Source organism: Archocentrus centrarchus, unplaced genomic scaffold, assembly GCF_007364275.1.
Source record: "Archocentrus centrarchus isolate MPI-CPG fArcCen1 unplaced genomic scaffold, fArcCen1 scaffold_68_ctg1, whole genome shotgun sequence".
In the NCBI taxonomy this organism is placed as follows: Eukaryota; Metazoa; Chordata; class Actinopteri; order Cichliformes; family Cichlidae; genus Archocentrus; species Archocentrus centrarchus.
This window is the reverse complement of record NW_022060284.1, coordinates 869993-895170: the sequence shown is the minus strand read 5'-3', so window position 1 is coordinate 895170 and position 25178 is coordinate 869993. Positions and strand designations below refer to the sequence as shown.

The 25178-nt window shown below is 44.3% G+C and overlaps 1 protein-coding gene across 1 annotated transcript; it reads left to right on the top strand.

The window, feature by feature from the left end:
• The first annotated feature begins 912 nt into the window (after positions 1 to 912).
• On the top strand, positions 913 to 23181 carry sncaip (synuclein, alpha interacting protein). The gene is made up of 12 exons (XM_030725708.1): positions 913 to 1406; positions 9014 to 9101; positions 10504 to 10576; positions 10649 to 11193; positions 11644 to 11815; positions 11899 to 12173; positions 12260 to 12439; positions 16345 to 16458; positions 16734 to 16859; positions 17686 to 17855; positions 19249 to 19338; positions 20281 to 23181. Exons 2-12 carry the CDS (start codon positions 9045 to 9047, stop codon positions 21266 to 21268), a joined length of 2790 nt encoding a protein of 929 aa, XP_030581568.1. The 5' UTR covers positions 913 to 1406; positions 9014 to 9044; the 3' UTR covers positions 21269 to 23181.
• The last annotated feature ends 1997 nt before the right edge of the window (positions 23182 to 25178 follow it).

Below are 25178 nucleotides of genomic sequence, written 5' to 3'. Positions count from 1 at the left end.
GCAGGTGGAGGAGAGGTCCACCATCCAAGGCAACAGACAGTGCAGGAAAGGTGACGCATGGGTGGAGACGAGTCGAGGTGTAAAGCAGAGGTTTACAGGCTGTTATTGTGGAAACACGGCGATATAACATTTACCGCCCATCTGTGGAGCCGCTTCTGTCACTAAAAGTTATGTAACCGTGTATATGATGTCAAATGGCTCATTTAGAAGAGATCCGGACTGCTGACAAAGAAACCACTGAAAATAAGTTTGTTTTCTGTCACTGTAGAAAATGAAGAATATTTTGAAGTTTTCATGCCAGACAGCCCCGTGTAAAACTACTTTAGCTTAAAACAGAAAAAAATTTTCTTGTTTAGACTTGAAGAAGAAAAATAACACTTTAAAATGTTTATACTGTAAAATTGTAATTAAAAAAAAAATTGAGCTAATTTGTTATTTTCATTGTTCCAGCCAAATGTTAACAAAGTAAAGATAAAAAAAGATATTAATTTAGGCGTGCTAATTTAATATGAAATGAAATAAGAACTGCCTGCTTTCATATAATGAGATTATAATGAGAAATCCGTTGTAGCTTTCAGTGTGGTCTTTATTCTAAGGATAATAAGATCGTCTATTTAACCGATGCCTCAGTATCTAGGAGATAAACGACACCACACACTGAGATACTGAGCATGACGGACACCGCATTTCCACTTTCCCCTCAAATAATTATCAGATTTACATAGGGAATTTTCAAAAGTAAGAAAAATACAGTTATTTTAATACTATTGTGGCCAATCTGTGTGTTGCGTGAATTTAAATGTTTCTGCATTTTATAATTTATTATATATATTGTTTATTTTTAACCCATTTTTATCTTTTCTTTATTTTTTGTTCTTATTCTAAAAATCTTTTTTTTTAATCTAATGCGTGAGCTTTGTGATATCAGAAAAAGAAGTGCAAACATCCGGTCAAAAATCTCTTTAGGTGCTGGACAAAAAATCTTAATAATACTTTTAATTATGAAGCACTTTTGGTAAACTGTTATTTTAAATGTGCTGAATGAAACCGATCTGACTCGATGTTAAACGTCATGATTTCAGATCCTTTGGAAAAGTTTCGGGTTTCTCGCTTTGCTCAATAACAAGAAAGGAAAAGAAACCCAAACCAGCACGTTTGGGTTAAAAATCCGAGCTAAACTGCAGCCTGTCCTTTCTGCCAGCTAAATGTGCTCAGAGTGAGCCCTCGCCTCGTTTCCTGCGCTCTGTGCTGCCCATATGTCAAAGTCTTTGTGCTTTTCAAGACAGAGAGGCGACAGGAGGGAAAAAACAGCTGGATCCAAGGACCATCCAGCTAGCGGCTCCGCTAGCAGCGACCAGCTCCTCAAGGCAGCTAACCCCCGCTCTCGGCCCCCTGACTTCGGAAAGGTACCGTGTCTGAAAACTGTCCGTTAACCGAGAGCTAACCGCTCCTTATTCCGAGCTCCTTATCTTTTACCTGAGCTTTTTCTGTGACCCAATTTTCCGGCTGCCTGCCTGGCTAGCCTGTTAGCTTCCACATTAGCTTCTCTAGATGCCGATTAGCGAGCTAGCTTAGCTGATTAGCCTCCTGCTGCTTGAGCAGGTATCAGAGGATTAGATGAGCTGTCAGCGTGAGCAGAGGAGCTCACTCAGCTCTCACCCATTGTTGTCCCCCCTGAAGCAGACAGAGGCTCCACTGGCGTCTTTAAGTCTGCTTCAGTCCAGCTGCCTTTGGAAATACAGTAAAGCCACGAAAATAGCGCTCTTACTGTGCTTTAAGTGTTGCCATATCAAATGTCATTTTTGCTTTTGACAGCATACATTTTGCTGGTTGCTCCGATTCTTGTCCAGTATCAAATATTCCTCATGAGTACAGGAAAAATAAAGAAGCACGTATATACTGCTCTCAGATGTTCAGCACAGGCTTTTTATGCAATGAGTCCTTTCCCAAAAAAATCTAACTTTCCTCTCGTTTTTGTCTTTAAAACATCCATCCTTCCATCCATCTTACAAACACCTCACAACCCGTGATGGGTCTTTAATTGTATTTACATCTTCAGTTAAATTGCATAAATCCATCTGGATCTTAGGGTATTTTAAAGCTTTTGTGTGGGGATGCAGCCTGCGGCTTTCATTGATCATCTGATTATTTATTAGTTTAAATAAGGATTATTTAATTGCTGCTTCTGTGAAACATATTTAATGAGCAGAAGTCTTGGTGTGTTATACTTAAATTTAAAATGATGTGAGACAAAGAAAAGCAGAAAATTTGAGGTGGTGAAATCTGCACATCTTTGACACATTTCCTTTTACAAGAAAAAATATCCTTGATTCATCACTTTGCCTCCAGCTGACAGGAAGGCAACAGGAGCTCATATAACCACTGTTATGCAGAAGAGCTTGTCTGAACACAGCTCACTGAATCACAGATGGGCTGCAGCAGCAGACAGCACTGGGTGCCCCTCCTGTCAGCTAAGAGCAGGATACTGTGGCTACAAATGGGCTTACCAAACCTGGACCATAGAAGATTGGAAGAACATTGTCTGCTCTGATAAATACCAGTATTATGCAAGCATGAAATAATTGGATCCATCCATAGTTAATGTGGTACTTCCATCACACCTCTTTGAATGAAAGTATGAACTTCAGTGACATCTTGATTTTTTGGTTTTAAAAAAATTACCTTATTGTCCAAATAGGAGCCACAGTGTCTGCTGACCGGGGGTGGGCTAACGACCTAAACCTGTTTTTCAATAGATTTGACTCTGGGTCGTTGACCACCTCCCCCACCCCTCAGCTCCCATCTGCCCCCCTCCGTATGCTGACCCCCCTCTCTCCTGGTGTAGTGCTATCATTGCCTGCACTCTCCTCACCCTCACCTACAGCGGAGCCAGCCCCATCACCCACCCCAACCCAGCCTCACATCCACCTCACAGCTGATCAGGTGAGAAGTCAGCTCAGAAAGACGAAGATCAGGAAGGCAGCGGGTCCAGATGGAATCAGCTCCAGACTGCTCAGGGATTGTGCAGACCAGCTCTGTCAGGTGGTACTGCATATCTTCAACCTAAGCCTGAATCTGGAGAGGGTTCCTGAACTGTGGAAGACTTCCTGCATAGTTCCAGTGCCAAAGATCGCACAGCCCAGGGAGTCCAACCACTACAGACCTGTGGCCCTGACTTCTCACCTGATGAAGACCATGGAGAGGCTCATCCTTCATCACCTCCGCCCACTGGTGAGCTCAGCGCTGGACCCCCTGCAGTTCGCCTACCAGCCCGGCATTGGGGTGGACGATGCCATCATCTACCTGCTGCACAGATCCCTCTCTCACCTAGAGCAGGCAGGAAACACTGTGAGGGTCATGTTCTTTGACTTCTCCAGTGTTTTCAACACCATCCAGCCTGCACTACTGAGAGGGAAGATGGAGGGAGCCGGAGTAGACAGTCAGCTGATGGCATGGACCATCGACTACCTCACCAACAGACCACAGTATGTGAGGTGCCATGACTGTATGTCTGATGTGGTAGTCTGCAGCACGGGGGCGCCACAGGGCACTGTCCTCTCACCCTTTCTGTTCAGTCTGTACACCTCAGACTTCAGGTACAACTCGGACCACTGCCACCTACAGAAGTTCTCAGATGATACGGCCATCATTGGATGTGTATCAGATGGGAACGACCAGGAATACAGGGGGGTCATCAGTGACTTTGTCGGCTGGTGTGAGAACAACGCACTCCAAATCAACGCCAGCAAGACGAAGGAGATGATCATAGACTTCAGGAGGAAGCCACCCCCTACAGCACTGGTGAACATCCAGGGAAAGGACATGGAGACAGTGGTCTCCTACAAGTACCTGGGTGTTCATCTCAATAACAAGCTGGACTGGAGTACAAACACAGACGTCCTGTATAAGAAGGGCCAGAGTCGACTCCACCTGCTGAGGAGACTGAGGTCCTTTGGTGTCTGCAGGACTCTGTTAAAGACTTTTTATGACTCAGTGGTAGCATCTGCCCTTTTCTATGCAGTGGCCTGCTGGGGGGGTGCACCAAAGGGACAGGAGCAGGATCGACAAACTGGTGTGGAGGTCTAGCTCTGTGTTGGGATGTCCTCTGGAGTCTGTGATGGTGATGGGTGAGAGGAGGATGTTAGCAAAGCTGACATCCATCATGGATCACCCATCACCCTCTTCATGAGACCGTGGGTGAGCTGAGCAGCTCCTTCAGTCAGAGACTGAAACATCCTCGCTGCAGGAAGCTTCACAGCTCCTTCATCCCAACAGTAGTTAGACTGTATAACACTTCATAATGTCTTGAGTCACTTGGACACTTTACCTCCTCTGCCATCACTTTATCCATACAGTCAGATACATTTTATTTATTACACTCACCCATATAATGCATACCGTGTATGCTGTGTACCTTACCGGCTACAAATGTATATAATATTTTGATATCTGTATATAGTGTTTTGATGTGTGTGTATATGTGTGTATATGTACATGTGTGTATTGACTATATATTTTCTGTATATAGTGCTTATGTATATGTGTATAGTGTTTTTCTATTTTATTTTATTCTATTCTATTTTTAGTTTTCTGTACTGAGCTGCTGTAATGCGCAAATTTCCCCGTCGTGGGATCATTAAAGTTTTATCTTATCTTATAATCATGGAGCTGCAGGGGTTTCCTCTGTAGCTCCAAGCAGTTGTGTTGTTGTGCAGTGAAGAGAATAATCGATTCAGATTGTGTAGCATAAAACAGCAACAGTGTTTATGTTCCTGACCTCTAGGAACAAGGACTGTAAACAAGGACTTTTGCACAGGAGATTTAAAACCAAGTATTTGGAACTTGTAGTGATTTACTGATTAGCCTAAGAAGTGAAAGATCCCCGGTTCAATTGCAGGAGGAGGCACAAATCCTTCAGGAGTACCATCAGGAAGACCATCCGAAGTAGAAATCTGTCCAATCAAACATGCAGTGCTACCTGCTGTGGCAAATAAGGGACCCTCTGAAAGGAGCTTTTATTTCCCCAGGTCGAGGAGCTGAAAGTCAAAGCATGCAGACATGGTAACCTGCTGGAGTCCAAACTAAGCTTCAGACTGGGGAGGAAAGGTGACCAAGGTACCCGGTATCAGCAGTTCAGGTGGTGGTGTAATGGTGCAAAGGATGCTTTCTTGACAAACTTGGTGCCCCTTTGTACCAACTGAGCATTGTTTAAACACCACCCGAGGCATTCCCGGCCCAGCCAAGAGATGTCTATGTGTCAGTTCTGCTTTTATACTGTATGAACGTATGTTGGATGTTATGATTGTAAAGCAGGTTTTAAACACTGTTCTGTGCTGTTATTTAGATTTAACTGTGCAGAAACTCCAGGTCCAGATTCTGTCTGATTTACAGGCTTCTCCTGTAGGCCGGCTGCGCTGCAGTCCGCAGGGCTCGGCCGACAGTGGGGCTCGAACCCAACAACCCCACGATGAGGTTTTAGAGGTGCTGTGTGCCTTCACTGCTCTCAGTGGTCGTTAGATCGCTTCTATTTTTACACCAGCTCCACAAACAAGACAGAACCTGTAAATAAGGGAGACTTTGAGTTGATGGAAGGTGGATTTTTTTCATGTGCAGAAACATTCAGTAAATATCTAATTATACTGAGCAGAAAGAGCCATCTCCCATCCTTTCCTCCACAAAGTTTCATCTCTGATTATTTTTGGGCCTTGCTGCCTGGAAGGATTTGGACTCGTCAGCTGTTCACATAAACAGAGCGAGCAGACGTTGCCCTCCTTTCTTTACTTTCTTTAAAAGTCCACTGTTATTTTTGCTGTCGGGTTTCGAAGCCTAAACTGTTGTTATCGAGGACGTGCAGGCTCGACTCTTTCTCAAAGCTGCAATCAGAGGTTTTTTTTATGCTGACCCGCTGACTCCCACACGGTCTGAAAACAGCTTCAGTCCTGCAGGGAAGCTCCGCACTTTGCTGCTTTCTGAACATCCTGCAGCCGTGACTGGAAGTTTGTGCTTTTCAAACCATAAGGAAATCTCTAAGCACAGGCTTAATGGGTGGACAAAAAAATAGAAACACCTTGGAAACAACATTGGAATTTCTATTTTTTTTAAAAGGAGCATCTTCAATTATGATCCTTTAATTTTCCTTTGCTTTATTTCTTCTGTAACAAAGCAGCAGACTTTCACTACCATAGCAGGGCTTCTTTAATTGACCTCTGTGTGAAAGTAGTGCACAAGGAGACAGCGAGTACTCAAAGATGAAACTGTTAAGTAGTAGCTGGTTGAAGATACAGAGGCTCACAGTGACTAGCTACGAGTTTTTGGTTCTGAATGAGTTGTGAGTGATCTCACATCAGCAGGCAGCATGAAGGGCCAAAGAAATGAAATGTTCCCTCAGCACATCTGGATCTTATTGTAGGTGCACCACCTGATGACGTGAGCGGTCTCACAGGCTGTAACCATGCTGTTATTCTGGGCTCTCAGTCCTTTCATGATTACTACTTCCATCATTGATTAAGATGCAGATTTCTTACAGAAAATTGTCATAACACGCTTTGTTTTCTACTTTGTGTATCAATATTTTTTGACCTTATAACAGACTTGGTCTTTCTACAAGCCTTCTGGCGGCCACCTTTGTAACACCTCAGGAATGATTGTGGCAGGTATTTTGACCCCTGCTCTAAATGAAGAACTTAGATTTCAGTTGTCTTTTCGCCCCTTTACAAATCATATAGCACTGTGCGAATGCCGTGCTAGTTCAGGTGAGGAGGAGGAGCCCAGAAGACATGATTGGTATTAAAATAAATGTCCTGGAGCTGCTTTAAATCATATTTATACATATACATGTGTATATGTATTATATTTTCCAATTTGTTGTTTGTGGATTCAGTTTGCGTTTCTGCAGCAGCATGACTGCCTTGGTGTTGCTGTTGATTGGTCTTTGGCTGCAGGTGTGGGACAGCAGGTATTCAGTGGGATCTCCATCTTATACTGTATAATGTCTCTGTTACACAGCATGTCTTCAGCACATCTTACTGTCAGTTATGTGTGTTTCACTTTACTGCTGTTGAAACTTGGAGCCACAGACTGTATGAAAACCCCATTCTCCAATATTATTAGAAAAATGTCTCAGCCATAACCCTCCCTGGTTGCTTAGTGGCAGTTAGTCTGACGTCTGCAGTCCAAGCAGCTGGAGTACAACAGGAAATGACACAGAAAACACTGGTGGTTACAGCATTGTGAGCAATATTTTTTATAAACAGCACCAGCTTCATGGTCAGAGCTTGTTCTATGTTTGGCTGCATTTTGAAAGCAGGAGAACGGCACTGATGAATGACATGGCTTCTCTTCCCTTACAGCATGTCAGGATCTTAACTGGAAACAGCACGGACGTGACTGTTGAGTTTTCCTGTGCTGGTTTCACTGGGTTCTCACACGTCTCTGACAGAATAAGCAGTTTGATAACATCCCTGTGGGCTCGGGGGTCTTTGTAAGGCGAGTCTATTAAGTAATTCAAGGACAAACGTAATATTAGGAACCCTCATGTGCGATATTAGGGCTCAGTCACACAGGCCTAGAGACCAGTCGTGATCCCCTGGCAGCCTTTCTTTTTTCTATGGAGAAATGTTTATTTGCCGACCGGTTGCAGAGCAGTTTCTGGAAGTCACTGTGAAATCAGCTGCTACCCCCAATCAGCCCCACTCACGTAGGCCCAGAGAGGTCAGTGACCCCCTGGTAACCACTGCTGGAGGTTAGTAGATGGCATTGGTCACAAAAAGAGCGCTGCACCAAAGGCCTCCATGTAAGTGAAGGTTTGGTAAGGGTTGGTCATTGTTGTGATTGTTGTGGTCACTCGTAGTTTGCATGAAAGACTCCAACTTGTCTGCAAACACTCCCCATGTAATTTAAAGTGTGATGCAAACTGGGAATGTTTGCCTTCAAAGTAAGAGCGGTGCCTTACCCACCAACATGTTACAAGCACAACTTTTGCTTTGAAGGCAAATAGTTTGTTGCAGTTGTCACACAAGGTGACACTTTTACAGACCCCTTCAAAATGCTTCTCTTTCTTTTTTGTGCAGTAATTTTAGTGTAATTAATGAAACCATTCAGCCCTTTTTCAGCCCTGTGGCTTTCTCCTCTGCTTAATAAGTGCAGAGGGCTCAAAAATGGTGGGAAAAATTGAGCATTTTAAAAACCCACTCTGATGGACTCTGAGGGCTTGTAAATCTACTTAGTATGAGGGTAAAATTTTGCATGTCTTCATTCGATATCCTAAAGTTAAAAAACCCATTAGATTGTGAGGGAGTCTGCTGGGAACCGGAGATTTGGCTGATTTGTATGATTTTATGGGCCCAGTCGTCCCTGCAGAGTGTTTCTGGTTTCACAGTTTGGCTTTGTCGTGCTCTCGTGTTTGTCAAGGTTGCGTGCTCATGGTGCGAGTCACGCTGCTCCCTGATTAGTCCTGATTATCCTGCTGTTTGTTGCCTTTGATCACAGCTGCTCAGTCAGATTGTGCAATTGACATTTTGAGCTTTAGACAGTTTTAAATGTGCAGCGTTACCCAGTAGAAAAGGATTTGATTTCCTTCAAATAATCCTTTTAGCCTTTTGCTGGTAGGTGAGACGGAAAATTCTCCTTCAAATAGACGTGAGTGTTATTTTCAGTTTCCTCTTTGTTCTCATCTCAGTTGGAAAAAGATTATCAAAAACATTTTAATGCACGTTTCCTGCAGCTACTTCCTGTGTTTTATTCCTCCTTATCATAGCACTGCAGTAGTTCTCAGAGGTGTTTTATTTCTTGTGCCTTTTGCTGTCCTGGACTAACACAAGTGTCCTTTTTTTATCTTTGCAAATTGTTCCCATAACTTTGAAATGTTGAGACTTGTTTTGTAGGCTCTGCTAAACCAAACAAGAACAGTAGAAAATCTAATTGATCAAATTTCTCCTGAATTTGAATGTGTAGATATCAATAAGGTCTTCAGGTCTTTCAGTCACACGCTGAAATCTTGTGTTTTTGTCTGCAGCTGGTTGTGAGATTGATGATGTGCTGTGAAGATGGAGGCTCCTGAATACCTCGACCTGGATGAGATCGACTTCTCTGATGATTCAGTGGTCAGTATGATACGATGAGCTCCCTGCGGGGGCGCAGCTCCATCTCTGTTATCAGTGAAGCTTGATGGGGCTGTACCCGATATCATTACGATACTCAGTCTTCAGTCTGAGGAAATCTCTGTGATCTCAGCCCGGCAGCCGTCTCACCAGATTCACCAGCTTTAACCACTTCTTTTTTTCCAACACAGAGTGAAACATGTGTGTAAATACACACACACACACACTGCCAGTCAAAGCAATAACAGCCATTCTTGATTACCGACGATTTTGTGGAGCTCAGAAAACCTTTATTCAGCATCACCCGTCAGCTTCCACACAGAAATGCAGATAATGATAATGTGGCAATAAACTTATTTAGGACTGTAGAATTATTGATTTGTTGATTGGCTTTTATGGGACCGTGTAGAGAGACAGGAAAGCGGGAGGAGAGATGGGGGAGGACAGGTCGGGACACGAACCTGCTCTGCCTGCTGTCGCGGCATACATGGTCGCCCGCTCTTCCACTGAGCCGCTGAGCTGTACAAACAAAACAAAACATTCTGATCAATAACTAGCATGATTAATCATTTATTAAACGTGATTAAAAATTTGTGCCTTTATGGGGGATTTTCTTTTAGTCTAATTTCAGCAGATAAAAAGCAAGTTGGAGGTGGTGGGGTTGTCCAGTAGCGAGTTAGCCCCACACTAGCTTTTATTTTTTTTACTGTAAACTGTCTCCTGAGTGCAGCGGCTGGTCTCTGCTGCCCCAGACGCTCCACTGCAGGAAGCCTGTGACTGCAGACGGGGCAGCGAGAGGCCCAGTCAGACTCAGATGTGAACCTCAGGAAGTGTGATGGAGAGCTGAAGCTGATAACCAGCTGACACACCACCAAAAGTAGACTGGGTTTAAGACCCTCAGAGATGCAGAGACAAAGGCCGCTGCAGGTGACCGTTCGTTCCACAGGTCGACCTACGGAAACAGTCTCTGCTCCCGCTGAACTAAACAGTGAGGGGAGTGGCGCCCCTTCCTCTAAAGGTAAGGGGTGCAAAAAGGGGCACTGAAAATGACTTCAAGATATTAACTGTATTATGATTGTAGGGGAACAAAACTGGATGAATCACCCAGCCTGTAACAGCCTAACACTTTCAGGGCTTTGTGACATTACAGGCGACCTTGATTGCAGCAGCGTGTAGAAATCTTGTTGAGGTTCCTCTGAGTTCTTGGTGGCGCCTTCATGAAGGGAGGATTTAAACAGCCTTCCTTGGTTTTAGTTCTGTGTATGAGACTGGAAGGAGTTACACAGCTGTAACTGCTACAAGTCTGTCAGTACTTACAGTAATTGGCTGATATCTAAATATAACTTCAGCTACCAGCTGTGTGCAGTTTCCTCTCACGCTGCCTTCTTTCCTTGTCCTCCTGCAGTATTCTGTCACGTCTCTGAAGAGCATCCCCGAGCTGTCCAGGAGGAGTGATGGTCAGACCGAGGAGAGACCAGGTAACCAACATTAATTAAGTGCCACTTTAGAAGAGTTTAGGTCACATCTCTGATCGTCTGGTCCTCCTGCAGCTCCGGCCATCAACTGGAGTCGTGGCGTTTCCTCCCATAGCGGTGGGGGGATCAAACCCACTGGGATCGCAGAGGTTCACAGTAAGTTCCGGCCAGTGAAGAGGGTCTCACCTCTTAAACACCAACCAGAAACCACAGACTCAGACACCGATGGTAAAGTCCAGGGTCAGGGGCTGGTTCTGGGGGAGCCGGCTGACAATAGTAAGGATGACCCTGACAAACAGACTCACGCCTCCTCCGACGGGCAGGGAGTCAAGAGCCTGAGTGGCAGCGTTGGTGGTGTTGGAGGGAACAACAATCCTCAGGCTTTGTTTGGGGAACTGGAGCACTATGACCTGGACATGGATGAGATCCTAGACGTACCTTATATCAAGTCCAGCCAGCAGATGTCCACGCTGCCCCGTGTCCCCCACGACAAGCGTTCAGTGACAGGGAGCAACATGGGCGGAGGCACGCTGGAGAGGAACCGGGGAGGAGGGCTGAAGAGCTCTGCTTTGCCCCATAATGAGCCTCTGAGTCTGGGCAGCAGCAGCTCACAGACTCCGGTGAGTCCATCAGCAGCCTTTGTGCTGTATGATTATGCATTTATGTGCAGAGCACAGTGCATGAAAAATGAAAGAAGCTTCCAGCTGTGAAAAGTGAAGCTGCTGTGGATGCTTTAATGGAGCCTTCTTCCTATTGGCCAGCTGGCTTTGAATCCTCTGAGTGAGTAGGTTACTTTGCTGCCACCTGCAGAGTGACCTGAGTAAAGGTGCAGCTGAAGAGAGGATGAGGTCTTTATTCTGTATGTTCATGTAGGAGGTGATAGTCCTGTTAGACTGAACAGCGTGCTGCATTATGAGAGAGGGATGTTTTCATGTAACAGTTGTTTTTGTGCCTGTTTCCACCTCATGTAATACCACATAAATATACTGTACAGTGAACTCAGGATATCTTTGAAAGAAATATGTCTCTGTATAAGTGAATTATTGAAAACTTACCTGGTTTTTCTACAGTACTGCGTTCTCTCACCTGTAAAGTGGTCCGACCTGAGGAAGTCCAAGTCAATGGATCCAGACCTCCACCACCTCCACCGATCCCCAGGTGGAGGAGGGGGCTACCAGCCTGAGATGCTGTCTTCTGGCCTCCTGAGCTGCTCCTCCTCCCTCTCCTCTTTCTCTGATGCAGGTATTAAATAAATATACCGTCCCCTGTTCTTCTCCTATGCTAACATTGTGATATGATCTGAAAAGTCATGACTTGATTTCCAGACAAGCTGCTGTCTGCGCGGGTCTACCCAGACTCTCAGAGCCAGAGGCCCGGTGTTGACCCTCCAGGGGGCTCAGGTTCCCTGATGTTCCCTCTGCCAGGGTGCAGCGTGAGCAGGCAGGACAGCTCCAAATCCTGGGCTCCTGGATCAGGAGGAGGGGGAGGTGGGCCAAGGGGGTTTGGAGGGGGTGGCGGAGCAGGAGGGGAGGTGGATGAAGAAACCAAGAAGAACCAGAACATCATCAACATTGTTAGAGAAGGACAGATCTCATTGCTGGTGCGTCTTTCGTTATATTTTGTCATGCTTGTCACTCGTTCGCCTTAATTTCTTTATACCTTCAGTTTTTTCTGCTCTCCGTGCAGCCTCACCTGGCAGCTGATAATCTGGAGCTGATCAGAGACGAGGACGGGAACAACCTGCTCCACATCTCGGCCTCTCAGGGTCACGCCGACTGTCTGCAGCATCTCACGTCTTTGATGGGAGAGGATTGTCTCAATGAGCGCAACAGCCAGCAGCTCACCCCCGCTGGTCTGGGGGTCAAGGTCAGTTTGTGTGAACTTCAGCCTTAGGGGCTGGACACACGGGGAGCGACGTCGCTCGCTCTCCATTCATTTCCTATGGAGCTTGAGCGATGAGGCGACAATCGCTTGCCCTCCTCCAGCTAAGCGACCGGCGACATTCGTGCATGTGAAATTTCGAGCTCGTACACGTAGACGTGCACACGCGACCAGGCGACGCGACACAACAAAGTTGGAAAATGTTCTACTTTTGTCGCTGTCGCGTGGCACTAAACCAATCAGCAAGAGTTTCATTGACTGACCAATGAGCGAAGAGTATGCTACACGCTGCAGTCTGCAACCACTTTCAGCAGGAAGGAAAGCATCGTTTTAGCTGTGTTTGACTTTCCTATATTATATGACACTTCACGCAGTGATTATCGAGTTAAACATAAAAGGCAGCCATATGAGAACGTGTTGGTGCAAGACTAACGTTAAACAGACGGATAGAGAGGACTTTTGTGCTAATATAGGATGAACGCGAGGTTGTCTTTTTCTTTTGTAGCGGAGACTTAACAGCAAGATTTCTGTCAGTTCCAATAAAATCTTCAGACTCCTCATCTTTATTGCCGTGTCTGACACGGACTGCTTTGAAAATGTCTAAATCCCTCCAGTTTCATAACCAATCACATTTCTTGGAGACGAGTGACGTAAGAGCGCGATTCGCAAAGCTGCCGTTGCTATCGCGTCCCGTGTGTTCAGTTTCACCCCAGTGGCGATGCGACCCATTCGTCGCTGTCGTTTGTCGCTCCCCGTGTATCGAGCCCATTAGACTGGGTGTATCCAGACTGACTCTGCTTTAATGGCATTGATACGACAGCTTTGAATTCAAGCCAGAGTACTGACACCCCACTGTGTGGTGTATTTGTTGTCATTTAAAATCCAGTAAAAGTGTGAAGATGTCTTCAGTAGGGTTTAATCCCGGGATCCGGGATTCCCGGGAAATGCGATCAGAACCTTTTCCTGGGAAACATTAAGACGGGAAACCGGGAAAAAAGTAAAAGAAAGAAAAGAAAGCTTCAGAATGTTAAATTTAAGGAAATATTGAGAGAAGGGTTCGTTTAATGCGAAAAGCATTACTCTTCATTTCAGGCACGTTCAGCCTCCGTTTAAGGCTTCAGCCTTCATCTCAAGCGTTTTAATAGAGGTATTGTGTTTAGCCTAAGGTATTTTGTATTAGATAATTTTATATTATTATTGGGGCTGGGACTTTAACGCATTAATTTCGATTAACTAATTACGGGGAAATTAATGAATTAAAAATTTTAACGCATTTTAATCGCACTTTGCACCGTGGAACGTTTCTCAGTGCGCGAGTTCCCGGCATACAGATTATATCGACGCACAATCTCCAAATTCAGGGGCCGCATCCTTCGAAGGACCCAGCCCACGTCCTTCGCAGCCCAGGAAGACCGCAAAGGGAGGAAGTGAGCAGCTAGCCTTCATATCAGCGTCACCTGCCCTCACCTCAGCGAAGCTCATGTCGCCTAGCAACCATGAGTGCGAAGCACAGCTGTGTAAAAGCAGCTGTTAAACGGAGAACGAACTTTTTCTCCTTTTTGTGGTTTAATTTTAAGTCTTTAATTCAAAATAAGCTGTTAAAACAAGCATAGAAGAAGAAGAAGAAACAGCCTTTATTGTCCCACAGAGGGGAAATTTGGGTGTAACAGCAGCCGCAGTTATTATAAATATAAATAAAAATATAATAATTCACACTATTAAGAAAAGAATATAAATATATATAAAATCAACAAACAAGATTAACCTTAAATATAACAACATCAAGGAATACAGCTGAGCTAATGATTCATTTCCAACTATAACAAGTGAGACATTAATGTTGAATAAAACTATCCAGTTATGATGCTTAACTTTAATTTCAGGAGTTTATCACAGGAGCACTTCCACCCTTCGTTGGTCTGTGTAGCAGACTGGTGGGAAAATAAACAACATTTTGAAGTTTAAGCTTATGTATATTGATTCATTCATCAACCAAACTTAAATTAATATTTATCATGTTAAATATTTAAATGCGATTAATTTCGATGAATTAATTACAAAGCTCCTAATTAATTTGATTAATTTTTTTTAATCGAGTCCCACCCCTAATTATTATATATTGTTATATTGCATTATATAGCCTATAAAATATGGCTGCCCTGAACAATAAAGAAATATCTGTTTAACTTCGAGTGTTTCTTTTCCTCGTTTGCAGCCGCTTACTAACAATCATGAATTAGGATACGGGCCTAATGTGTGAAGAAATTATCATGAAATAGATTACTTTAACATATTTCGCTTTTAAAATGGAGTTGAGTAAAATGTATATTTTTTAGGCTATAAGGATTGGCCAGTTTTTCAAAAGACGATTCACAGCGAACCTACTTTAACCCTCAGACACGGCGTTATAAATTTGCTGTTGCCAGAATGGCAATGACCAAGTCGTAGTGCATTACTCAAGGCCCTGTGTTATGCCATATTATAGTGTAGTACGGTAGTTAACTTTTCAATGACTATTACAGCGTTCCACTGGTGGAACGGTGTGCACGACAGCGTGGCTGAGCCTTTATCAATGCTGTGTGGAGATGAACTGTATTGTTTTGCACCAGCAATTGTAAAATAGCTTGGTATAATTCCATGTACAATGCAGGAATATTCGAATTATATTTGTTAAGGGAGTGTTGAGGAACGATACAACACCACATAGCTCGATCACTCGAATGCCGAGATGTAGGTTTTATTGCATTAATCAAGCCAACGTTGCCCCCTACTGGGCATAACAGGACATAGCTGGAAAGCTACCTCTACAATATCAAAATAGGTTAAGGCCGACAGGCTACAGAAGGGCTAATTAAAAAAAAAAAAAAACAACTTTTTCCCGGGATTCCCGGGAAATGGCTCGTCTTTTCCCGGGACTTGATTCATGTCATTTTCGGGAAAAATATTAAACCCTGTGTATCTAACCTGGCTGATGTTGATGGTCAGTGTTCTGTGCAGTCTTCAGATCTCCACTGTGTCCACCTGCAGGTGAAAATCTGAAGTGGAAGTTCTCCTGAAAGAAAAAAAAAAAACACCTGTCAGCTAACAAGGGCATGCAGACATTTGATTGGTTGCTGACAGCTGGTCAGTGAGGTCATGCTGCAAAAATAAGATAGAGGTTTTTGATAAGATGATGTGAATGTTTACTTCAGCTCGATTGGCAGCAGCAGGATGTTAAAAAGAGAGAATTTGTAAGCCGCTCCTGTTTTGGCAGCGCTGCAGTGGAAACCAGGCTCTTGATTGGCTGCCAGAGGGGAAGCCTGTTATCTAGAGACAAGCTTGACAGCTGTGTGCTGATTCCTGATTGGCTGTTATTAACAAGGCTGTTGTTTATACAGTGAGATTAACAGGATGACAGATTTCCAGCCACCTGGTACTCACTGAAGTATGTTGAATGAATGTAGTCGTATTACTCATGTCGCAGGGGCGTGAATCTTTTCACTGGTTCATATTGTGGGAACTTGCCTACCTTTTGGTCCACATAACGTCAGTGCACACAGTTAAAGACCTGAATAGTGGTTATGGACTGGATTTAGGTCAAATATTATGAGAATCATGTCCTGTAGAGGGCTGTTTTTTCTCACACTATAGGAAATAAATTCAGCTGCGTTCTTATTCCTAGAAAGATTCAGTTTGATTGAGGTCAAGCTGTTTCTCATTAACTGCAGATTTCACCGGGCTGTTATCACACTACTTTGACTTTTTGAAGGAAGCTGGCAGATTAAAGACTGACCCCATCTCATCTGCTCCTCTGCTGGATGATGTCCTGAAAGGCTCAGAGCTGCAGTGCATGTGTGAAAACAGCCGATGTGGTTTGAAGTGATGGTAACAGGAGTGTGTGTTTGTTGTAGAACGGTCATCTGGAGTGTGTGAGGTGGATGGTGAGTGAAACAGAGGCCATTGCTGAGCTGAGCTGCACCAGAGAGCATCCCAGTTTGATCCACTACGCCGCCCGCTATGGACAGGTAACACACGCGCACACACACACACACACACACACACACACACACACACACACACACACACACACACACGCAGGTGAGGAGAGAAGTAGGTTTTATTTTCACATGTTGTCATTAACAGTTATTATTAGGAGTATTCATGGGTACTTTGACCTGTTATCATAGCATGGTGACACATTATCATGGGTATTGTAAACCAGTGATTCAGTAAGAGGAGGCACATTCAGATACATGGTTTGAATGGTTGCACCACCTCTCCTGCCTGTCTGTCCCTCCAGGAGAAGGTGTTGCTGTGGTTGCTTCAGTTCATGCAGGAACAGGCCATCTCTCTGGATGAAGTTGACCAGAACGGAAACACTGCAGTCCACATAGCAGCTCAGTACGGACACCTCAGCTGTATACAGGTAACCTGATGTTTGGCTCTGTGATGCTGGATGTGCATCATCTGGATCTTTTACCCCATAAACATACAGTAAGTCCTGCTGTCGATCCTCCTGCTGACAGACAACAAAGTCCAACAAAGTGGAGGCTCATTAGAGAGCAGCTGATTCTGTTGTTCTGTTGACTTGTCACAGTTTCTTTGGCAGCTAACACATCTGCAGAAGAGCCCCTTTATATATGGTGTTAATTAACAATAGAAACGTTTAAGACAAATGGGCAGATGTGGCTCATTGTCTGCACACACAAACACACGCGCGTGCACACACCAGTGACACAAAGAAGTGTGAATTTGAATTTTATAAAAGTGCCTGACTGGTAAGGTATGCTGTCTCTGAGCAGCTGATGCTTCTGCAGTACAGTTGTGTCTTCATTGATCTGTTTCCAAAAGGTGGAAGCATCATGAGCTCTGACAGCAGTTTAGTCATTTTAAACATTTGAAAGGCCTTTTTTGATATTCCTGAATATTGTTTGGTGATGTATCAGTCTGTCCGTCACGCTGCTGTGGAGCGAAAGGTTAAACGTTCTCCACAGCATTCTGCTTAGGTTCCTTTACTCGCCCTGACTCTGCACTGATTTATGTCAAAAATGAGGTTTCACGCTTTGAGCTAATGTTCCTTCATCAGCGTGTTTTCTCTGTAGGTGGCACACCCTGCAGAAGGAAGGGTGGATGTTATTAGTCTTGTCTGCTTCCTGCTGACTCGCCAGGCTGACAATCAAAATACTGATAACTAATGATATGGTTTAAATAAGATGGCTGCTTCTCTGAATGGTTTGTGTTTGTTTACCCAGACTCTGGTGGAGTATGGCTCCAATGTGACGTTCCAGAACCAGCAGGGGGAGCGGCCTTCCCAGAGTGCCGAGCGGCAGGGACACACCACTTGCGCCCGCTACCTGGTTGTTGTGGAAACCTGCATGTCGCTGGCTTCACAGGTTGTTAAACTCACCAAACAGCTCAATGAGTAAGTTTCTACTTTGTTACATCATTTGAGTTTGAGGTGGTCAGATCGCAGTCTGCAGTAACTCACTGAGTCACCGTCCTCACTCAGACGGTCTCTCTAAGGCTCCCTGTTGTCCTGCTGACTGTGTGATCTCTGCAGCGGCTGACATTTAAAAATATGTTCATGGACTAAATCTGTGTTCACAAGGAGACTTCCACATAGAGAAGTTTGATAGTCTAACATGTGTGATACCAGCCTTATTACACTCATAAAGTCTTAATGTAGTCGATAAGAGTGACACGTATTAATACCAACGTTCCTGTTCTAAGTCGTTGCTCCAAATTTTAGTCATGCAGATTTAAATCGACTGTTTTGAGACAGTTTGAAGTTTTTTAGTTCGGCTGTTTCAAAGATAAAGTTGAGCTGTTGTCACGGCGGCGTCTGTTCCACCAAGACTTTAACGTTGGCCGTAACTCGAGAACGATCTCACCGAGGGTGTTCAGATTCACACGTACATGCAGACTGTCCAAGCTAGACCATCGAACTTCACACACCTGAACCCCTATAACAGCCCCTCTGTTACAAAGCAGCCGAGCGCTGGCACCCACTCAGATTTCTTTCTGCTTATTTTGTAATTAGTTTTATATTCTGGATGCAGCTATTAGGAACCAGCACCTTGCTTTGTGATGCTTCGTTTAGCTGAAACCTGCATCAGACACTGAGGGGCTGCTGAGGGGCTGTGGGTGCTCTGTGCCAGCTGTAAGAAAAGAAACCTGCATTTCCATTCCAATACAAGCTTTTTAGTAGTAACAGCAGCTGTTCTATAACATGAGCAAACTAAATTTACCTAGCCCTCAGACTTTATATAAAATTCATATGAATCTGACATGATTAATTTTATGTAGGTAACCCACCAATTTTCCATCATTTACCCACAATCTCTGTCAGTTAATATCATTAGTGTTTATTGTGTGGTATAAATGAACTTATTTTTTATTTATATAAATTAATCATTCAGGGTGAAACAACTTTAGAAAATGGTTGAAAAGTAAACATTTTATTAAATCTGAACCATCACATGTCTCCAGTGTGTCTGTTTACTACATTAGGAGAGAAGAACAGAATCACTGCTGTGGTCGTTTATATGATTCAGCCTTTTTCTTAACTGCTTATTCAGATCAGGGTTGCTGGAGGGCTTGAGTCTGTCCAGGATATCTGATTATACTGGCTGGATATTTGCATGATATCTAATCAGTCCTAAGTATCCTAAATTAAACTTCTCATGCCCTGCAGAAACCTGATCTGACCTCTGCTGCACGTGTTTTATAAAGACATGAAGCTGCATGTTTACTGGTTTGTCACAGACACAGGTGGCGCTGTCTCAGTGTCAGTGTGTTGTGTGTTTGTCATGCAGACAGGCAGCAGAGAGGATTGCTTTACAGAAACAGCTGCAGAGACTGACGGATCCCAACAAGGCAGAGGGAACGCCTTCCAGGTCACCCAGGTAACACACACACACAAACGCACACACAGACACACTTACACTCAGGCCTGATGTTTATTTTCATGTGCGCGTTTATACACATCCAGTGTTATACCACAAAAAAACAGCAAATAATCACCTAATCACAGCAGCCTGTGTGTGTGATGGAGCTCAGTGAGGGACCACGATAACTTAGATGAGGGCCTCAAAGCATGTCAGTGAACTGCAGCATCAGCAGAAACCTTTGCTAGCAGATCCAGCAGTTTACAGGTGAGCACCACACAGCGTAAACAGGATGCTGCAGCTATAGCAGAGCAGATACCACGGATGTATTAGGGAGGCAGTTTAACACTGCTGCCATGGCTGGTGAGAAGTAGAAATACGAGTCAGTTAAGTTTTTTTTGTATAAATACACAGTCAGTACTGACAGCGTTCATCTTCGTCTGTTACTCTGTGCTCCATTCTGCTTTCTGGGAGCTTTTCCTTACTTTGATTAACCAGGAACATCCCTAAAAGATTCAATATTAGTAGGCACAGGATGGTGTGGTCTCTGCTTTATAATGCAATACTTGCTACAATCATTTGGTTTAAAGCAAAAATGTAACTGTTGAATGAAGTTCAGAGCTTCAGTGTTTTGGGTTTTATTAAATAAATATTACTAGTACAGCAACTGTTAGGTGGTAGTTGGAGTACAATAAAAGAAATAGTTACTGTTGCCAATGATTGTTCTCATTGTTTTTTGGATCATTTTCTCAATTAGTCAATTATGCATATCACATCAGCTCCAACAATAAATCATCAGTAGTAGCAGCAGTATTTGTCACAATGGTAGCAAAACAACTACTGATTGAGGTTTGTTAGAGGTAATGGTGGCAGTAGACGTAGTGATAAATCAGTGCATTATCTACTTGCATAAACAAAAAAAAATGAAGAATGATCTCTGTGTCCCTGTCTGGACTTCAGCTCCCATCAGCCCTCAGTGGAGGCGTGGCAAGAGATGATGTTGACAGCAGAGGGGACTCCCAGTGACGGTCACTGGTTGGTTCGTCAGGGAGGGGTGGGGCCAGATTCGGTGCTTCGGCAGCTCCTGGGGAAGGACATGTCGGAGACGCTCTGTCCCAGAGAGAGGCTGCCTCCTGCGGGCGGTCTGAGCAGAGAAGGCCCCCCGGCTCCCGGGGGCCGCAGAATAGGGCTGGTGGAGAGGAGAGAGCTCAAACTAGCAAGACTCAAACAGATCATGCAGCGTTCCTTAAGTGAATCAGATTCAGATGGTTATCCACCAGAGGAGGGCAAAAGTCAGGGAGCCCCAGCCTCAAACATACGACCTGATAGGCCATCCCACTTGCCAATCACAGAGGAGGAGCCAGCATCAAACCACCTCCAACTGATGATGAGAAAGCACCTTCCCTCATCATCTTCTTCCACAGTGGAGAGGAAGCTTGCATTTTCTCTCAGTGGATCCAAGTCCGTGGACAGCATTGGTTACAACCCTTCCCCCACCTCCAGTGACCCCGAGACCACAGATGGCAAAACCCCAGACACTCCAGGGGACTTCCAGGATGCCACTAATGGCCAGAAAGTCGCAACCAGCCCCAAGAGTGCCCTGAAGTCTCCCTCGTCTCGCAGGAAGACGTCCCAGAACCTCAAACTGAGGGTCACATTTGACGAGCAGGTGCACAAGAGCTCCAGTCAGGAGGCTGAGCCAACCAAAGCGCATCAAGGGAAGGAGAGGACTCCAACAGGAAGTTCTGAAAGTAAGCGGCCATTCGGGACCTTCCGCTCCATCATGGAGAGCCTGAGCGGAAACTCAAACCATAATAACAACAGTGGTGCTCAGTCAGGTCCTGCAGGTAAAGTGTCCACCACTCAGAACTCATCTGGCAGGAAATCAGAAAGTAAAAGCAGCCCAGGAGGCGGAGCCAAGGGCAAGAGCAAAACCAGTAATGTCTAACCAGCGAGTGCCTAGTGAAAGGCAGAGAGCACGTAACGATGCATTCAAGAGCAAACAGTAAGAGACAGAACATGAGAAACTTAAACTGAGTCATTTCAGTTACATGGTTTGTGTCGGTGTCAGGCAGAAAATGTAACACAGTGACATGTGGCATACAGAGGCTTCAGAGTTAGCAGCCATCTTCCAGTGGTGTTCTCAAAGCTCCCTGAAAGCCTTCATGTGCTCCTGAGTGATCAGTGAGAGGAATAAAGAGCCACAGTTCTCCCATATTAGCCTCACTTAACGGACTCCCTGTTAAATGCAGAATCAGAGTGAACTTTTTAAGTCCTCATCCTCACATAGAAGGTCCAGGATGATCAGGCGCCATCATACCCTAAAGACCTCACGGTAAAAGTAAAGAGGCGGAGCCTCCTTTCCTGTAGAACCAGCTCCTGGTTTGGGTTCAGAACCCAACTGTCTATTTTTAAAATGTCCTTTTTGATAAAGCTTATAGTTGGGGCTGGATCAGGGGACCCTGAACCATCCCTTAGTTATGCTGCAATAGACCTAGGCTGTTGGGGGGGTTCCCATGATGCACTGAGCACTGTTGTTCACTCCCCATGTGTTTCTGTGCCACAGTTGCATGTCATTTTCTCTTTTGCTCCACCCTCCAAGTACTCGCAGCAGATGGCAGCCCATCCCTGACTGTTACAAGGAGTTCTTCCTCCTCGTTGTCGCCGGTCTCCTTACAGGGGATTGTGTGATTGTTCCATTCTCTCTCCAATGCTGTGGAGTCTATGACTTACAGTATAAAGCGCCTTTAGATGCCTGTACATAAAACTGGATTGAACTGAATTAATGGTGAATCTGAATTCAGATTGTTTAATGTGAACTAAAAACTAGTTCATATTAAGCTTACAGCTTTAAACAACAACAGCTGCTACAATGTAACTGAAGTTTCTCGTGTTCATTGTCTCAGATGTTTGGCTTTGGATGGTTTTATACAGTTTAGGGACTCAAACATCTCTTCAGCTTATTTGATGGGCCGATGATGATGATGCTGTGGTAGCTGGTGTCCTGCAGAAACCTGTCTCCATATTTCAGCTTTTCATACGTTTTATTTTTGGTTTTGTTGGCACAAAAAGTGTTAAAATGTTCTGAGTGTGGGTTTGTGTTTCTCTGCCATTGTTACTGTGCTCTGATCAACACTAAAGATGAAATATTAGTATTTATGTTTACACACAGTTATATGATTTCATTTTTAATGTGGTTATAATCATGCACATTGCTAACGTGCACCAGCACAACAAATAGTTTTAAAAACCACTGTATATATATTAGTATTTAATTTTGTTTTCATTATATTCCACTTAATTTTTTTTTCTCATCTATGCAGTATTTTGGCATGAAGTAGAAGTTAGTTGCTTGATGTGATTTTGAGAGTGGGAGGTTTAAATTTGCACCTGTTAGGCCGGCCGATGGGCCGACCGTGTCAGCAATGATCTTTAGGGTTTTTGTTTTTTTTTACCACTTTTGTGAGGTTTTACAAACTTGCTCAGAACCTGAAACATGAAGGCTGAGGCTGTAATCTGATCCTCATGTGGAGACACGTGTTTCTGCTGAAAATTCAAACAGAATAACAAATCTGAAGATCTACAGGAAGGTGGTTTTCAGGTTTTTCTAGATGGTCTCCATTAGTGCTGACACAGTTATTGATGAACTGATTTCACAGTAAATCATTTGATGTTCAGGGTCTTTAAAATGGGAGACTTTGGGTGGAAATGTGGCTTGTAATAAAGAAACAAACTCATCGGAGCTTCTCCGTGCTAACATCCAGAGCTAAACGTTCCTACCACACTCTAGAGCAGGGCTCTTCAACTCCAGGCCTCGAGGGCCGGAGTCCTGCAGGTTTTACATGTGTCTCTGCTTCAACACCCCGGAGTCAAATATACCGTATTTTTCGGACTATACGTCGCTCCGGAGTATAGGTCGCACCAGCCAAAAAATGCATAATAAAGAAGAAAAAAACATATATAGGACTATACTGGACTATAAGTCGCACTTTTTTTGGGGGGGGGGTTGATAGAATCCGAGACTCAGAGCAGAAATTCCATCTTGAACGGCAATTTAAAATAATAATGGATTAAAGAACAGGACGAACACGGTTACGCCTACGTTATGCTAACGTAGCACATTCAGCTACATGACGCACAACGAACTCGTGTTCGGTATTGTAACGTTGTAAACACACTTCCAAAGTCGGCGATATTCACAACAAAGGTCGTCTTTATTAACAGAAAAACGGCTGCTGTAGGCCACAGCCACGCCAACCACAACTACAACAGCGGAACAGCAACACACACACAGGCAAGCTCTCGGTCTTTTTCTCTCTCTCCATGCTGCCTTCACGAACCTCCCGAACAGTCCGAAATCCCACAACATCAACACGCTCTCTAACTAAGAGAATCGCTACAGTATGTTAACGTAACATTAAGTTATTCAGATAACCATAGCATAAAGAACATACTAACAAGTTAACCAAACCATCAATCCATTGAATTCTTCATCCTCGGTGTCACTTCTAAACAATTCCGTACACTCCGTAGACGAAGCGCCGCTTCCTCTTCTGTGTCGCGTTAGTCAGAGTCGTCGTCAGCTGCAGTTCCAATTATTCCAGCCTTTCTGAATCCCAACAGGATGGTTTGTCACTGAAGCCCATGTTTTCTTGATCCATCCAATGACTTCCAGGAAAGTTGGGTGGCGCATTCTCCCAGTTGCCGTTAAGCTGTGCTCTCCATCCATCATCCACTGCGCCCACAGGTTACGCAAGACTGCCTTAAAGCTGCAGTTCACGGAGATGTCAAGTGGCTGGAGTATTTTGGTTCATGTGTTATAAATGTCACATATACGTCGCTCCGGAGTATAGGTCGCACCCCCAGCCAAACTATGAAAAAAAGTGCGACTTATACTCCGGAAAATACGGTAGAAGTCATTAGCAGGACTCTGGAGAACTTGACTGCATACTGAGGAGGTAATTCAGCCATTTGATTCAGGTGTGTTGGATCAGGGACACATCTAAAACCTGCAGGACACCGGCCCTCGAGGCCTGGAGTTGAAGAGCCCTGCTCTAGACAGACCGGGAAATTAGACTTTGATTTTTGTGTGCAACAACACAAAAATGACGACACCGTTACCAACATTGAGGTCAGTCCCCAGGATAACCCGGCCCTGAGTCAGTCTGTGTTCTTTGGAGCTCAGCACTGTCGTATGAATACATACTAAAACATGAACAACACTCGGCACTGCAGCGCCACCATAAAAGGTCAGGCCACGCCCACTTCTGCTTCTACCACGCTCCCCCTCACCATACATACTACTTTAGAGGACGGAATCCCTGCAGAACACATTATGGATGATGTTCCATAGTCATTAGAACCACTGACCTTATGCCTAACTCTACCCCTCACACACCCATATCTGATTATTACAGAGCGTGCTCAGGCACGCCCACTTCTGTTCTGCACAGACCTCAGCTTGGGTTTTTAGAGGATTTAAAGTCCCTGAAACTTCATTTTATCCCTGAAAGTGCAAAGATTTTAGCTCCCATGGAACCTTTCTGCAGTACAAATGTAGCTTTACATTGATTGTAGCTGCCCCTGGGTCAGTGAATGGAGAGTCAACAGGTGCTTAATTCTTTATTTCTGTTCCAACAGCTTGTTGTGCACCGTGAAAACTTTAGATAAGATACAAGGGGAAAAAAGGGGATCAATCACATAAACAATACATTACAAAAATTTAAATTCACATTGCAAGAAAAGAGAAAAAACTACTCAAACAAAACTCAGCAAACAAAGCAAAATATTACAAACACACATCATCATCAATAGCATAGAACACAGAAGCCTAAACCAAAAATCCCACACTTTGTCAC

Bases quoted from the DNA above. Each gene is read 5' to 3' on its own strand.
- sncaip (XM_030725708.1), top strand. From the start codon at position 9,045: ATGGAGGCTCCTGAATACCTCGACCTGGATGAGATCGACTTCTCTGAT. The intron at 9,102-10,503 runs GTCAGTATGATA...GTCCTCCTGCAG, and splicing joins ACTTCTCTGATGATTCAGTG to TATTCTGTCACGTCTCTGAA. The intron at 10,577-10,648 runs GTAACCAACATT...GTCCTCCTGCAG, and splicing joins TCAGACCGAGGAGAGACCAG to CTCCGGCCATCAACTGGAGT.